General features: G+C 42.8%; 1 protein-coding gene across 1 annotated transcript in view; it reads right to left on the minus strand.

Annotated features, from left to right (window-relative positions):
- TMTC1 (transmembrane O-mannosyltransferase targeting cadherins 1) overlaps positions 1 to 14776 on the minus strand; it is a 175791-nt gene that overhangs the window by 44953 nt on the left and 116062 nt on the right. Inside the window, exons 10-11 of the mRNA XM_084647478.1 lie at positions 14298 to 14465; positions 4931 to 5044 (exon numbers count right to left, since the gene is read on the minus strand). Coding sequence (XP_084503604.1) covers positions 4931 to 5044; positions 14298 to 14465 — 282 coding nt within the window. The remainder of the gene's footprint in view (positions 1 to 4930; positions 5045 to 14297; positions 14466 to 14776) is intronic.

Here is a 14776-nt window from a genome sequence, read left to right on the forward strand (position 1 = left end):
TTCACAAAAAGAAAAGGAGTACTTGTGGCACCTTAGCGACTAACCAATTTATTTGAGCATAAGCTTTTGTGAGCTACAGTTCACTTCATTGGATGCATACTGTGGAAACTGCAGAGTATGCATCCGATGAAGTGAGCTGTAGCTCACGAAAGCTTATGCTCAAATAAATTGGTTAGTCTCTAAGGTGCCACAAGTACTCCTTTTCTTTTTATAAATACACACTAATTCACAAAGCCAAGATAAACCAGAACATTTCATGATTGGGTCCTCCACATTGAGTGCTTAATGAATTTTCTAAAGAGTGATCTGCAGCCATTTTAAACAAACATTCATCTTAAGAGGTGGTCAATGGGACTTCTGTCCTTTAGAAATATATTGTCCTGCAGGTTTATCATCAGAAAATACATTCTTCTGTGTCATTGATTAGTTACATTGAAATCAATGGAGCAACACCAATTTATGCCAGCTGAGGATCTGGGAATAATAGGAATGTAAACAAATGGTTAAAACACTGAGAGTTAGGATTCCTGAGACCTAGTCCTGACTGCCATTGATTTACTGTGTGACCCAGGTGCCCTTCAATCTACTCATCTGTATAACAGTTATAATATTACTTACCTCACATGGGTGTTACGGTACTTCACTAAATAGTTGCACAGTAATTAAACATTGGCTGAAAGGTGTTGTAAGTGCTAAGTTTTATTATTATTAATAGTAATTTTGTGAGTAGTTAAGACATCCAAGTACACTGTGACATCATGATAATTTTTGTTTAGCAAATTTTTATACTTAATCTCATATACATTAAAAATGCAACAAAAACTATATCAATTGCAATTTGCCATAAAACTCTGAAAGCAAGCTAAAATGATCAAGGGGCCACCAACACTGCTCCTTACGCAAAGGAGCTGCTGTACGGTGATGCAAGGCTCTCCTTTTCCCAACTCCAAGCAATTGCATACCTGACCTTTGCAGTGCTCCCCACCATCACTGACACAGGAGGAAGGGACCACGATTGCTGATCTCTCAGTCTTTATATGGTAGCCTTCTGTGCTACCACTAGTTTCCTCTGTCATTTTGGGAGTGTCACTGAAGTCCTATGATAGCCTCTCTAATTCTCCCCCTTAAACCTCCTTCACCCTACTTTCACACACTCTGTGGTATAGCAATCTTTCCTTCTAGTGGAGGGTGGTTCAGTGAGGCTCCTTTCTGAACCCCTCAATGCTGCTCTTAAGGGAGATTATTTTAAAGTGGTGTAAATTACTCTCTCCTTCCCCAGGGAAGAGTACAGCGGTCCCACAGGGACCAAGATCAGTAGATAAATTTAGATCCATATGTGGCAGGACAGTGGATTACCACTAGACTGCCAAACATAACTTTAATGGTCCAAATTCTCTGCTGATGTAAATTGTAACAAATTCATTGGCTTCCATGGGACTCCAATAACTTACACCAACAGAGAATTCGACCCAGTATCATTAGTATTACAGTCACATTGTGAGAAAGAGCTGGTGCAACAGCTAGGATCAGCTTGGGTGCTGTTGCTAACATTCTCTACACTGGAACACTGGGGAGCAGGTTATACTCACTGCAGGAAGCCTGGCGCTGGGATTTGCTTGTATCTATGGCATGTATCTAGGATCCTATACTGCACCCATCACCATGTTATTTACTAACCTTTTCCATTGGTTCAACAGAGCTGGAATTTGCTGAATTTCAATGTATGATGCAAGACCTACCTACTGACTCAGGACTTTTCAAAACTGGGAGCGATTGTGCGTAATTTATAGTACAGCATTCTTGGTGGACGTCTATTTACAATTTTGTACCTACACTGCTTTGTATTTTAGTATATAGGCCCCAACATTCTGTGACACACAGTCAGGGAGCGGGCACAGGGGCAGAAAAGACAACATGGAAAAAAAAGAGAAAAAGAGACAGGAGAAGAGAGAAGATGGACAGAGAAGTGGAGTAGGAGTAGCACTACATAGATAAATATTAATATCCCCATTCTACAGATGTGGAAAACTGAGACACAGAGAGATTAAATGATTTGATCAAGGTAACACCGCTAGTCAATGGCAAAGTGAGAAGCAGAACCTATGAGAGACAACTCTTAGTTTAAGCTCCAAGCACTAGACAACATTTGTTTTCCTATGTATCTTATTAACAGGATTAGAACGTTAACTCCACAGGATGCACACCTGCAGCTTGATTTTCTAAGGTGCCAAGCAACCCAGCTCCCACTGAAGACAAAGGGAGCTGAAGCTACCCAGTTCCTTTGAAAATCCAGTCTTTTACATGACACAAGCACTGCAGATATCATCATCATGACAAGCTACATATCTAATAAAGTTGAATAAACATGGCCTGCAATCAATTCTAAAATAGCCTCTTGTATAATTGAAGTACTGCGGAGCAGAAGACAGCACCATAATTATGATTTTTGGGTGCTGCTGAGCTAGAGAGACAGCTGAGCAAAATCTGTTGTCAGCAAATACTATAAACTCTGAGGAACACACAAACAGATGCCTGCACTAGTGGCAGCGTCAAGATGGGGAGGAGGGAGTGGCTAAGCAGCCCTGGGTACTAGTAAGTTCACTTTTACAGATGGGTAGCATTTGCTAATACTTCTTTAAAAAAAAAAAAAAAACTGTGATGTCCTCAGTATCCCTGTCCAAAATTTTGTCCAATGCCTCTCACATCCATTTTCCAGACATGGTGGGTGGCAGCAAATACCATCCTTCCAGCTAATCATGACTGGGTGGGGCTCCGTTTCAGAGCCATCAATATTATTCCTTAGTTTGCCAGAGGGCATTAGCACAGACACAGTCTAATTGGACAGAGGTAATTTCTGTCCTTCCTCCACATTTAGGGACTAAGCAAGCTGCAGATCAGTAAGAAAAGGTTCCCAGCCATTTTTCTGTCAGAACCCCTAGTTTGCAAGGGATGATACCCCTTATATGCACATGTTCCCTTGCACCAAGCTACGTCCTACATGCCTTTCTTCTGTCTCTTTTTTCTGCCTATCTTTTCTCTTTTTCTGTCTTTGTCTCTTTCCTCTCTGCTGTGATTCTTTTTTTTTTTTGTATCTTTGGCTTTTGCTTTCTGTTTTTCTCTCGGTCTTTTATTGTTGTTCTTTTTCTTGTGTTTGCTTCTCTAGGAGAGGCTCCCCCTTCCCCATTTCCACAACTCAGAAAGAGGCTATATGCTGCAAGGGTGCCCATTCATTGAGCTGTGGGGCCAGGCTGCACAAGGCAACAGAAGGAAATTATTTTTGGGAGTTCTGAAATGCAGGAACCCATTGATGAACTGACCCCAAATTTGGATCATGAACACTGCCCCAGGCCTCCGGGGGCCACAACAAATTACCAAGCAATCCAAGTAACCATTCAGATTTTAGAGCACTAACAATAGTCAAGCTTGACAAGCATGTAAAAACTGGTGGGAATGGAAGCCCTCTATCCATTTTTCTGGATTAGCACACATGCACTGTAAAAACATACCTTTTCTTAAATACCGTTCTTAGTTTGGGTCCCCAAAAGATTTAGCGGGCACCATGCACTATCTTTGGTAAAACTTGACAGATTGAGACTGTTCTGGCCATCATCTTATCAATAGCCTGATCTCTAATTCTGAGCACAAAAAAACCACACACACCTGAGAAACTTTTTGAAAATTGGCTATTTGGGGAAGGGGAGGCATATTTCCACAACCCCATGACCCCACATTGGGGTCAATAACCCTATCCTTCACCCTCCTGAGTGTCTTGACCCACAGGTCTCAAACCCAGGCCCATAGGGTTTATGGGAGCAGCCACCTGACAACCTGCTGACAATAGCTTATCTGGGACGCACAAAGCCCAGCCCCAGTGTGAGGCTCCGCCCCCTGAGGTCCGATTGGTGAAATCCCAATTGGCCAGCTGGCCTTAATTAAGCCGACAGCAGGAACAGAAAGCTGTCTGAACAGCTGGGCTCCACTCTACTCTGTGTGCCTTCTGCTCCCTCCCCAAGTCCTGCTACCTACTCCGGCTTCACCCCAGGCATCTGACTTGTCGTGGTCTCCAGTTTGTCTCCTACTTCTGACCTCCTGGTATCCTGACTCCTGTCTCATGACTGCAGAGTCTGGTTCTGACTACCAGATCTGGACACCCATGACCCGGCCATGATGCTGAGGCACACCAAATTTCAAAGGAATCTGATCAAGCCTGCCAATTTTAGAGTTTAGAAAGATCAATCTTTAAACAGAACTCAGGATGCAACCTTAACTACAGTGGTGCTGCACTGCTGCACCCATACTGAGGGGCAGCGTGGTCTGTAGGAGTAAGTGTGGGATTGGGTATCATGAGGCCATGAGTTATAATCCTGGCTCTGGTACAAACTTACTATGTGGCTTTGGCCAAGTCAACTCATCTTGCTGTTTTAGTTTCTCCATCTGTAAAATGGGGATAATACTATTTACCCACCTACCAAGCTGGGATGTTCTGAGGATAAATTAATAGTCAGTGTTTAGATGGTGCTTTGAAGATGTAAAGCTTTGTATAAGTGTTAAGTATTATCATTACTCTACCTTGCTGGTTACAGACTTGGTATTTTTCATACATGCACCATTAATAATTTATTAATATAAATGGCCTGAGCACCTGCAAATACAGCTATGGCAACTCCCTCCCATTTAGCAGTGTACATTCAGCCGGGTAAATGACACCTCACAACTCAATGTGTAGCTATGGAAACTTTGAAATGCCACATAGTTAACTCTCTCTCACAGGCGCACACACACAGTGGGAGAAAGCCAAAGAGCTTTCAAGTTAAGCCATAACTGCTACCAGGGAGGTGTCTATTGTTAGGAAAAGAGAAAACACAACACTTCGTGTGCCACAAGAGGAAGTTTAAGTAAACAGTCTTAATAGTGGTTTCAAGGAACTTACTTGAGGGCGGTTTTGTAGTGATAGATGGCTTCGCTGTTACGACCCTGGTCTTTCAGAAAATTGGCATAGTTGTAGTGTACCTTGGCATTATGGGGCAGAGTCTGCACACCTGACCTACAAATGGGAACAAAAAATGGAAAGAGGTTAACTGTTAAGACAGGTGCCCACAGATTCAGAGCTTCAGCCTATACAAAACAGATCCAGTTTTGTATACACATCCATGTGTAGATGCAACATCCTCATCACAGGCTAGCACCAGGGATTAAGCATGGGGTTTCTAGCACCAAAGACCTCTGCCGCTGGAGCTGAAGGACTAATGCTTACATTTTCAAAAATGACTAGTGATTTTAGGTGCATCAATTTTTGGATGTCCAATTTATAGAATCTGAAGGGGCCTGATTTGTAGAGGGCAGGCACTTAGCAACTTTTGAAAATCGGGCCCTTTTAAGGCTTCTCAAGTTGGGTACCCAAAGACCGAGGCACCAAAATCACTAGTCACTTTTAAAAATCTTGACCTAAGTCCACTAGCTGGACATGGCAGTAGGTAGCTAGTCTGTCTGAATCAGCCCCTAGAGGGGGACGCATGATGCACACTGCACAGTGGTTTGAACAGGTATTTATAAACAGCAGAAAAACTGAGCGGAGTGTACCTGGGGCTGAGAAGGAGCTGAACTATTGGCATTATCACTTAGAACACAGGAAGAAAAACACACACAAATGCCCACCCATTGCCAAATCAATAAAATGCATGACTCAGCAGCTGTTTGATGACTAGATTTACATAGGACTGCAAAACCGTGCGACTCTAAGGCTAGGTCTACACTACGGGATAAGGCAACCTAAGTTACGCAACTCTAGGTACGTGAATAATGTAGCTGGAGTCGACGTATCTTAGGTCGAGTTATTGCGGTGTCTACACCGCACTGGGTCAACAGGAGAAACTCTCCTGTTGACTTACTTTATGCTTCTTGTTCTGTTCGAGTACCAGAGTCAACGGATGAGCGATTGGCGGTCGATTTAGCACGTCTTTACTAGACCCGCTAAATTGATCCCTGGTGGATCAAACGCTGTGCGTCAATCCCCAGGTAAGTGGAGACAGGCCCTAAGAGAAATGCTGTAATGATGCTGGACACTAAAAGAAATAACAGAAGACGCATCATAAATCATTTCTCCTACAAAGAGCTAGAAACTTAGGCACTCTCTTGTTGTTACATAAAGCAGAGAAATATAGCTTCCAGACATCCAGAGGATCTCTAAGGGTTATTAGGAATAGAGATGGGTGAATTGGTTCATGTCATAAAGAATAAGAACTGGCTCAAACCTCAGCCCTATTCCTTTTCACACAATTTGGTTAAGGTACGCTTGTTTTACTGCTGCTTCCTTCTTCCCATCCACCAGATCAGATCCTCCTAACTATAGTAAGCAATTGCAGAGATCAGCACATTTCCAGCCTTTCTGCCAGGCTTTGGCTTGTTCCTCCTTTCCAATCTGAGAGTGCACTGACGTATTAGTTTCCAAAGAAGAAGCCAAGTCTTGGTCCACCTGAGAGACTAAAGAGCTACTTCTGAGACCCACACCACTGTAAAAGGTCATGGGATTAGGCCAGGATGGGACCAGGAGAGGAGCAGTTGTAGATGTCTCATAGGAGGCCTGGATAAAAAGGGGAAGAAAGCATATTGGACTTTGGTGGGAATGAGGATGGGGCAGTATGGCATCAGTGTGTGTGGAGATGAGAGAAGGAAAGGCAGACGAATGCGCGTGCATGGTAGAAAGGAGAACCCTTCCACAGGTTTATCCACCGTAACTTAGTGTTCAGCACAACAGATCTGTGCTTTGCCTATAAGAGTTAAAAATCACTACTTGTTTGGTTTCCTAACCATAAGGTGTTTCTAAATTATTTATCAGGAAGCACTAAGGCACAAGCCATTCTGTGACTAATTGTTGAACTAAATCAGTTAATTGATGCTATTCTTAAGAGAATGATTCTCTATAGTTGTTTTTACAAAGATATTATACACCAGCAGCAAGTAACGTGTGAATGCTATGGCTGCATTAATTTCCATTGGCTTGGGAGCTATTAAGTACTCACAATATTCTGGGCATTACTGGAGTATTAATTCTTATATGGAAATTGTATCATTACATCAATGACTACGTTTTATGTGAAAACATAGGTAGTGGCTCAAAACTGTTACCATCTCAGAGCTATTCAGTGGCCTAACTCTGATGAGTGATTGAGCTCATTATAGTCCCAGCCCGAACACAGCAAAATGAATATGTGGTGAGAAGTACATTACGTATTTCAGTTCTAATGAACCACAGTTTTATTAGTAAGACAGGCATTTTTTAAATAGTATTTTTCTTTTGACAGTTTCCCTTTAAGTATAATTAATCAATCACTATGGTTCCATTTATTAAGACCTCCCTAGATAAACATTCTCTCTCTACCATATGTCTGCATGTTGGATAGGAAGGAAGGATAATATTTGTATTAGTGCTCTTTTTTTGTTCTTTATTCCTCTGTGCTCAGCCAATAATTCTTGTTGACCTATTTATTCTTCTCATATCCACGCTGATGGGCTGATCCTGCAAATGCTTATGACACAGTATAAGCAGTTTCACTGAATGCCTCAAGAACAGACACTACACCAGGTACATGTAGGATGAATGCCTAGGTAAATAAATAACACTTCTGAAATGTGGTTCTTGATTAGAACAGGACACTGTTCTCTAACTGAAAGAGGAAACAATCATGTTCCTAACCAAAGCCAAATGGGAAAGGGTGGAGTATAAACAACAAAGCAGCACACAATGTTTTTCCATTTCTGTTCCCACCAAGCCCCCCTCCCAGCACTGCACACACATTTTTCCAATATGTATTTCCAATTTTTTCCCCGTCTCAGAATTTATTGTAACCAAGCCAACTCCAGAAAGAAACAGATCCGCTGAGCATGAAAGTCACTTCTCAGGAGGCTTTTCTTCCCTGCTGACTATCCTGCTACCTTTAACTGTCATAAATGAAAGATAAATGTATGCAAGCCATTTTGCACATATTTCCTTTCGGAGATAAAGCTACAAGTCATCCTAGCGGGATACAACACCCTGTTAACTACCAGTAGCACTCCCAACTTCAAACATCATCGTTAGCCAAATCCTACTTGGCCAATGCTTGGAAACAACCTTCTCTCAGTAGCCCCCATTCTGTCCTAAAGCACAGGTTCTACTCTTACAAGTCAGTCTCTCTGGGGCACCATTTTAATGCTTTTCAGTGATGCCCACATGAATTGTGCTCAGTTTATAAGCAAAAAGATTTTCTATCGTCAGTCCTGGACACCCAACCTGGGCTCTGGGAGGCAAGCTGCGCTGAGTTCTTTCTGCTTTGTGAATCATCGCCACTAATAAAAGATCTCCAGGCCAATTATTCCCTCAGTGACACATGTGCAGCCCTAGCCCGTTGATTTTCACAAGCGTAAAATGCTTGGAACTGAAAACATTCAGCTGATGATGCACAAATGGAATAGAAGCCAACTCACTCTTTGCAGAATTAACAGGAGTAAAAAGTAGGAATTGCTTTGTCCTCTTCTTCTTTTTTACCTGACTAAAGTGATTTAAAGATTTAAATCAGTGATTCAGGAAACCGATTTGCTCGTAAACAAAAAGTACCATTTTTACATAAAGAAAAGGAGGACTTGTGGCACCTTAGAGACTAACAAATTTATTTGAGCATAAGCTTTTGTGAGCTACAACTCACTTCATCGGACATCCGATGAAGTGAGCTGTAGCTCACGAAAGCTCATGCTCAAATAAATTTGTTAGTCTGCATGCATCCGATGGAGTGAGCTGTAGCTCACGAAAGCTTATGCTCAAATAAATTGGTTAGTCTCTAAGGTGCCACAAGTACTCCTTTTCTTTTTGTGGATACAGACTAACACGGCTGCTACTCTGAAACCATTTTTACATAGTTGCTTTTCAGAGCAGACCTGCAATTTAAAGCACTCTCCCAAGTTGGGGATGATGTGGAAACTCTTTCTAGAGCAGGGGTTCTCAACCTTTTTCTCTCTGAGACCCCCCTTGACATGCTATAAAAACTCCAGGGTCCAGGGGGAAGGAGGGGAGACAGACTTGGGTCAGAGGCCTTGGGTATAGGCATAGTTTGACTTCCATTTGTGGGGGGACAGGGGCCAGCGGGGCTTGGCCAACTCCAGATGGTGGGGTCCAGGGAGTGAGTGCTACCTCTACCCCATGACTCACCTCAGCAGGGCACCCAGCCTGTCTGGGTTTTGGAGTGGGGGCACGCAACCAAAAATTATAACTCAAAGGTGGGGGGTTGGCTCAAAAAGTTTGAAAACAGCTTAGGCTACAGGGAGGGGATAGCTAGGGGCTGTGTGCAGGCAGGGGAGTAGCTCAAAGTGCAGAGAGGGGATTGCTGGGTCTGTGTGCGGGAAGGGGAGTAGCTCACGGTGCAGATGGGGTAGCTAGGGGCTGTCTTCAGGCATGGGTGTAGCTCAGGGTGCCAGGAGGGGCGTAGCTAGGGGCTGTGTGCCAGGAGGGCTCCCCCTGTTCCCAGAGGGGTCTCCCCACCCAGGCAGCTCTTACTTGCTGCATGAGCAAAAGGGGCTGGAGCTGGGGAGCAGCTTCAACCCGGGGCACCAGCAGGAGACCAGGAAACGCTGTCGCTGCCCGCTCCATGGCACCAGCCAGATGAGCAGCTGTTCCATGCTGCCCAGCTCCAGCTTCCCACCTCTGACCTGGCTGGGGGGATGAGGTGTGGAGCTGCCCCCAAACTGCCATGCTCTTGTGCTACAGTTTAGGGGGGGCAATGCCTTCCATGTCTCCAACTCTGCCCATGGGCTCAGGGCTTCTGCCCCACAGGGACCACCAGAGCGTGGGGCTCTGGGATTCAGCACCGTGCCTCCCAGCTTCAGCCCCGTGGGGGGTGCCAGAAATCAGGGCTTCAGCCCCATGCCTCCTGGCTTCAGCCTCCTGAGGGGTGCTAGGGCTCAGGCTCTGGTTTTCAACCGCGGGGCCCCGCAGCACCCTTGAAAGGGCTCGTAGACTCTGAGTTGAGAACTGCTGTTCTAAAGCTCAACAGAGTACTAGGTAGCTTGATTGAAGGGTAGTACAGCAAAGAGGAGCAGAGTCTAGACCCCTCTTGGCCCACTGAGCTCTGATGACCCTTATGGGGGTATCCATCAATCCTTGTTTTTTTGTGTGGAAGGTTGCAAACCACCAGGTTAATTAATGTCAGTGGTGACAGTGCATTTTTGTATTTGGCCACCACACCTTCAGATAGCATATTGTCTCAGTTTCCTAACATTATAACATTTGTGATTGAAGGAATGCTCTCAGTGGGTAAAATTAATCTGTGTGTAGAGACGGCCAGCACAAACAGTGCCTGAGCCTTGCATTGCTACATGCACCCGGGTGAATTTCACCCTGAGTATATGATAAAAATGAGTGTAATGTGATTAATTGGTACCATGTTTGTAACAGGCTGGCTTACACCCCTGGAGGATTGGGGCTAGGCAACCCTAATTACAGAATGAGCCACACCTGGAAGGGATCATGGTGATTGCTCTAGAAAGAGTCTACAGTGAAAAGTGGGAATGCTCATGTCTTAGAGACTGTTAGGAGTAAGCAGGCTCTAGCAGAGAGTCCTGGGAGTTAGGACTGAGACTCCAGCCAGGTAGGGCCCAGCTGTGGACTGCCAAAGCAGGAAGGGCCCCCAGGCAGGAAGGTGTGGAGGAAGAAAAACCTTTGTTTGTAAGGACTTTTGGATGTTTGTTATTTTAACAAAGCAGAACCTGAGAAAGGATGGGAATGGAGAAAAGTTGCTTAAACAGTCCAAGAAGGGAAAGTGAAGCAGGCTGCCTGTAGCGTGACCCTACGCTATGAGGGGTGCATTGAAGGAGGCCAGCCCATTACAATGTTATACATTCAAGTGCATCTTGACCAGGTTAGAGAAATCTGTATATAATAGAGGCAGTCTCCCTCAATGGCCAAAACCAAAGAACCACAGTCCATTCAAGGATAAGACAGAGAGGAATTAAAAATAGATGCGACACACAAAATGACATGACAAAAAGCAACAATTAATGAAAAGCTGAAATGGGAGACAGAAAGGAGAATGGAGAAAACAGGAATTATATGAAAGACTCTCCCCACAACGTGCAAGTGTGCCTATGCACAGAGACAAACACCATCTACCAAATCAGTTGATGTTTGTCTCTTTCCCACATGTAAGTTTGTATTGTGCTCGTCTCCTCCTCTCCTTGCTCCCCTTTTATTTTTCCTCTTATTTGCCCCTGTTGTTCCCCACTTTCTCCCCTTGCCTTCTCCCTCTTGGCTTATTGCTGTTCTCCCTGCATTCATTCTCTTTGTTTCCTTTCTCCCCTGTCTTCACTGACAGTCTCCCCTTCACCCAATCTAGTCAAAAGTCCTCTCCCCCACTTTCTCCTAGGACAGAATTTCCCTGTCAATGCACCTTTCTCACTTCCCTGCCAGCTCCTGTTCCCTAAAAGCCCAATCTGAACTCTTATCCCAGAGTTCCATTCCCTATTAATGCTACTGCATAGCTCTTCTCACCAAGCCTCAGCCCAAAGATCTCTCTCCAGCACCCTAGGACCAGGGAGCAGCTATCAAATATCTCCAGCCCCCGAGTAGCCCCCACATCCATAAGATGGCCACCCACAGCATGAAGTGAGATGACAGAGGAGTTCTGGCAAGCAGCAGGGAGGGAGCCTTTGTTGTCTCAAACCTACTTGCTTTAGGGCTCGCTTAGGTCTACTTGCTAGGTCCCTTCCAACCCTGATATTCTATGATTCTATGATTTATGCTGGCCTGCAGATTCAACAGGGAGGAAGAGGTACTGAGCCTGCTCCCTAGGCCACTAAGAGCAAAGGAAAGAGGCAACATAAATCACAAGAATTTAGGAGGCAGGAGACTTGATCTTCCACCTTCTCAGACTACTAAAACAGCATTTTCTTTGAGAATAAAGTGGAAGGGGGCCAGGTCCCCATTATCTTAAGTTCTTGTGGTTTTCTTTGCCTCTTCCAAATGCTGCCAATGGTAGATCTGCTTTGGCAACCAAATCAAGGTTGGCAGTGTCTCTCCCAGCCCAGCCATCTCTGCACATATGGACACACTCATGATCACAATGAAAGAAAAGCCAAAACTCGTGCTTGCATCTCCATTCAAAGGGGTGCAGATGCCAGGAGCATGTGCACCACCATCTACTCAGCAGATTAGAACAGTGCAGTTTTGAAGAGCAAGTATATAAACCACAAGTCATTGGGCTGCTGAAACCACACTGACAACATGGTTGCATGTGTTCTATGAGCAAATATTACAAATTGGAAGACTGTCAGGCAGGAACAGATGCCTCAGTGCTAATGTAACCCCAATGAATTCAATCCAGTTAAACTAGGAACGAATTCAGCTTATTAATTCTGCACATGAAATAGTCCAGGAGTTCTTTGTTTCTCAGAAAGAGCGGGGAAAAACTGTCTATCCAGTCAACAATATCTCTTGAATCCATCTCAAGTGCAGTTGCTACAAGGTGATTTTATGACCACCAAACAAGTAATTACAGTCTCCTCCCCTTCAAAAGGAAGAGAGTCTGCCAAACTGCAAGGCCAGGGCTTTCTTTTGAATTGTTGGCATTAACCCTGGAAGGTTTGGACTGAAATCCAGTGCTTAAAATGAGTTGGCATCTGAGCCCAGGATCTCATCACCATGGTTTCCATTGTTTAAGAGGTAAACGTGTTTTAGGAGATAGGCAATGAATTGTGTTATATTGAAGCAGCTCCTATTCCATATCTTTCAAAAATATCTCTCTAACAAAGCTCCATCTGCTTCTATAGCATGGCATATATAAAAAGGTTTAGCAGTAATGTCATCCCCATTAATAATGAGAAAATGAAACTTTGCTCTGGTGAATAGCTCTGAAAATCAAGTTAAACAATTGATGTATAAATCACCTGCATTACCATGATGCCCTCACAACTAGACAATTGCTGAAAAAGCATCAGGAAGTAAATTTAATAAGTTTGCCAACAAAACTGAATAAAAATATAAAGTGAGTGCTGTCTACTTTGTATACTGTGTTGTAATTGAAATCAATATATTTGAAAATGTAGAGAAAGATCCATAAATATTGAATAAATTTCAAATGGTATTCTATTGTTTAACAGTGCAATTAAAACTGCGATTAACTGCAATACATTTTTTTATCTTGATGAATTTTTTTGCGTTAATTGCGTCAGTTAACTGCAATTAAACTGACAGCCCTACTTTCTACCATTATAAAAATTTTTCTAAAATACATTCTACATCTTTCCAGTGGTGTTACTACCATGTTTTGAACCATACCTACAGAATATAATAGTATTTTTTAAATAAAGGCACAGCAATAATTATCACTGAGTCAAAGATTTTGCTGGGTTTTTCTTTTTAAACTAAAATGTCTAAAAAAATAGTCGTATTTGCAAAATCAAAGTTTGTTCATATGCAGATACAGTGTTGATATCAGTGTTTGCACAATGGTTTTAGATATTAGGTGAGAAAATAATTACTGGTAAGTCATTTTCTTCCTTTTATCCTTTATAAAACCTTTCAGTCTCCTCAGCAGTGTTCCATTTACTTTATTTGAGAAACAAAAACAAAACAATCCCACAAGGACATATTTCTTTCTCTGTGTTACTAATAAAAATGTAGCCTACTTAACCAGAAAGAATGTTAAAGATCACATTTCCTTCTCAGTATTCCTTTTGTTTACATTTTGCATTTCACTCAGCTTGAAGAGTTCATGTCACTTATTTCCAGGCAGTTTCACCTTCTGGTTCTCACACCATAGCACAGTGGTTCTCAATATCTTCCGGACTGCAACCTCATAACTGAAAGAAGTTTCAGGACACACACCTCCCAGACCTGGTTGAGACCCCCTGCTTTAGCATAATCCAGTTTGGGTCATGGTGCTGCAGGGGAATGTTCAAATCTGCCCACAAAAACTGCTTTGACTTTTTTTGTTAGTAATAATTTCATTTTAAAATATTGATCTTTATGTTAGTTTTATGTAAAATTCCTCTACCCACCTCTCTCTTTTAGAGCACATATTATATTTAAAATGTATAATCTGAACTACTAGATCCTCAGGGCAGGAACCTTGTCTTCCTTCTCTCTATTAAAAACATGCACTTTTTGGCACTATATAAAAATGGCAAGCAACAACATAATAGTAGAATTATTCCTTTTACTTAATAAAAATGATTTGTTCCATGCAACAATAACATGCCATGTATTTCTTGATTCTTTACAAATAAATTTAAAGATAGAGAGATAGCAAATGTTTTCCTGTGGCTGATCATACCTGAAGAGGGATTCTCTTGACAACCAGATTTCATTCTGTTTCACAGTTTTCCAAGAGAACAGCAGCAGCAGCAGCAAAGCAGAGAGGGTCAGGGCAGTAGTTCCCCATCTATTTAACCAGGCACAGAGCTTTTTCAAACCATGGACAAAAAGGATACAGTACCCCATACTGGAAAAACAAACAGGAGGGGGGGAAAGTTGCTATTTCCAGTATTATACTTCATGTACAAGATTTCAGCATTTTTATCTCTTGCCCAATAATAGTTTTTAAGCTAACTTCATTTTTCAGGGAAACAAATTCAAACTCTTCCCCCCCCCCGAAATCTATTTACAACTTCTATGAATTGACAAGCTCTAAATTATACACCCATCAACTATAAATACAGTAATAAACATAGTACCACATAGCACAACAGTACTTATGTGTACATGGCACTATATGTGAAAGGCAGGTTATTTTTCTTAACCAAAAATCTTAGA

Source organism: Lepidochelys olivacea (genome assembly GCF_965140295.1).
Source record: "Lepidochelys olivacea isolate rLepOli2 genome assembly, chromosome: 1".
Taxonomy (NCBI): domain Eukaryota; kingdom Metazoa; phylum Chordata; order Testudines; family Cheloniidae; genus Lepidochelys; species Lepidochelys olivacea.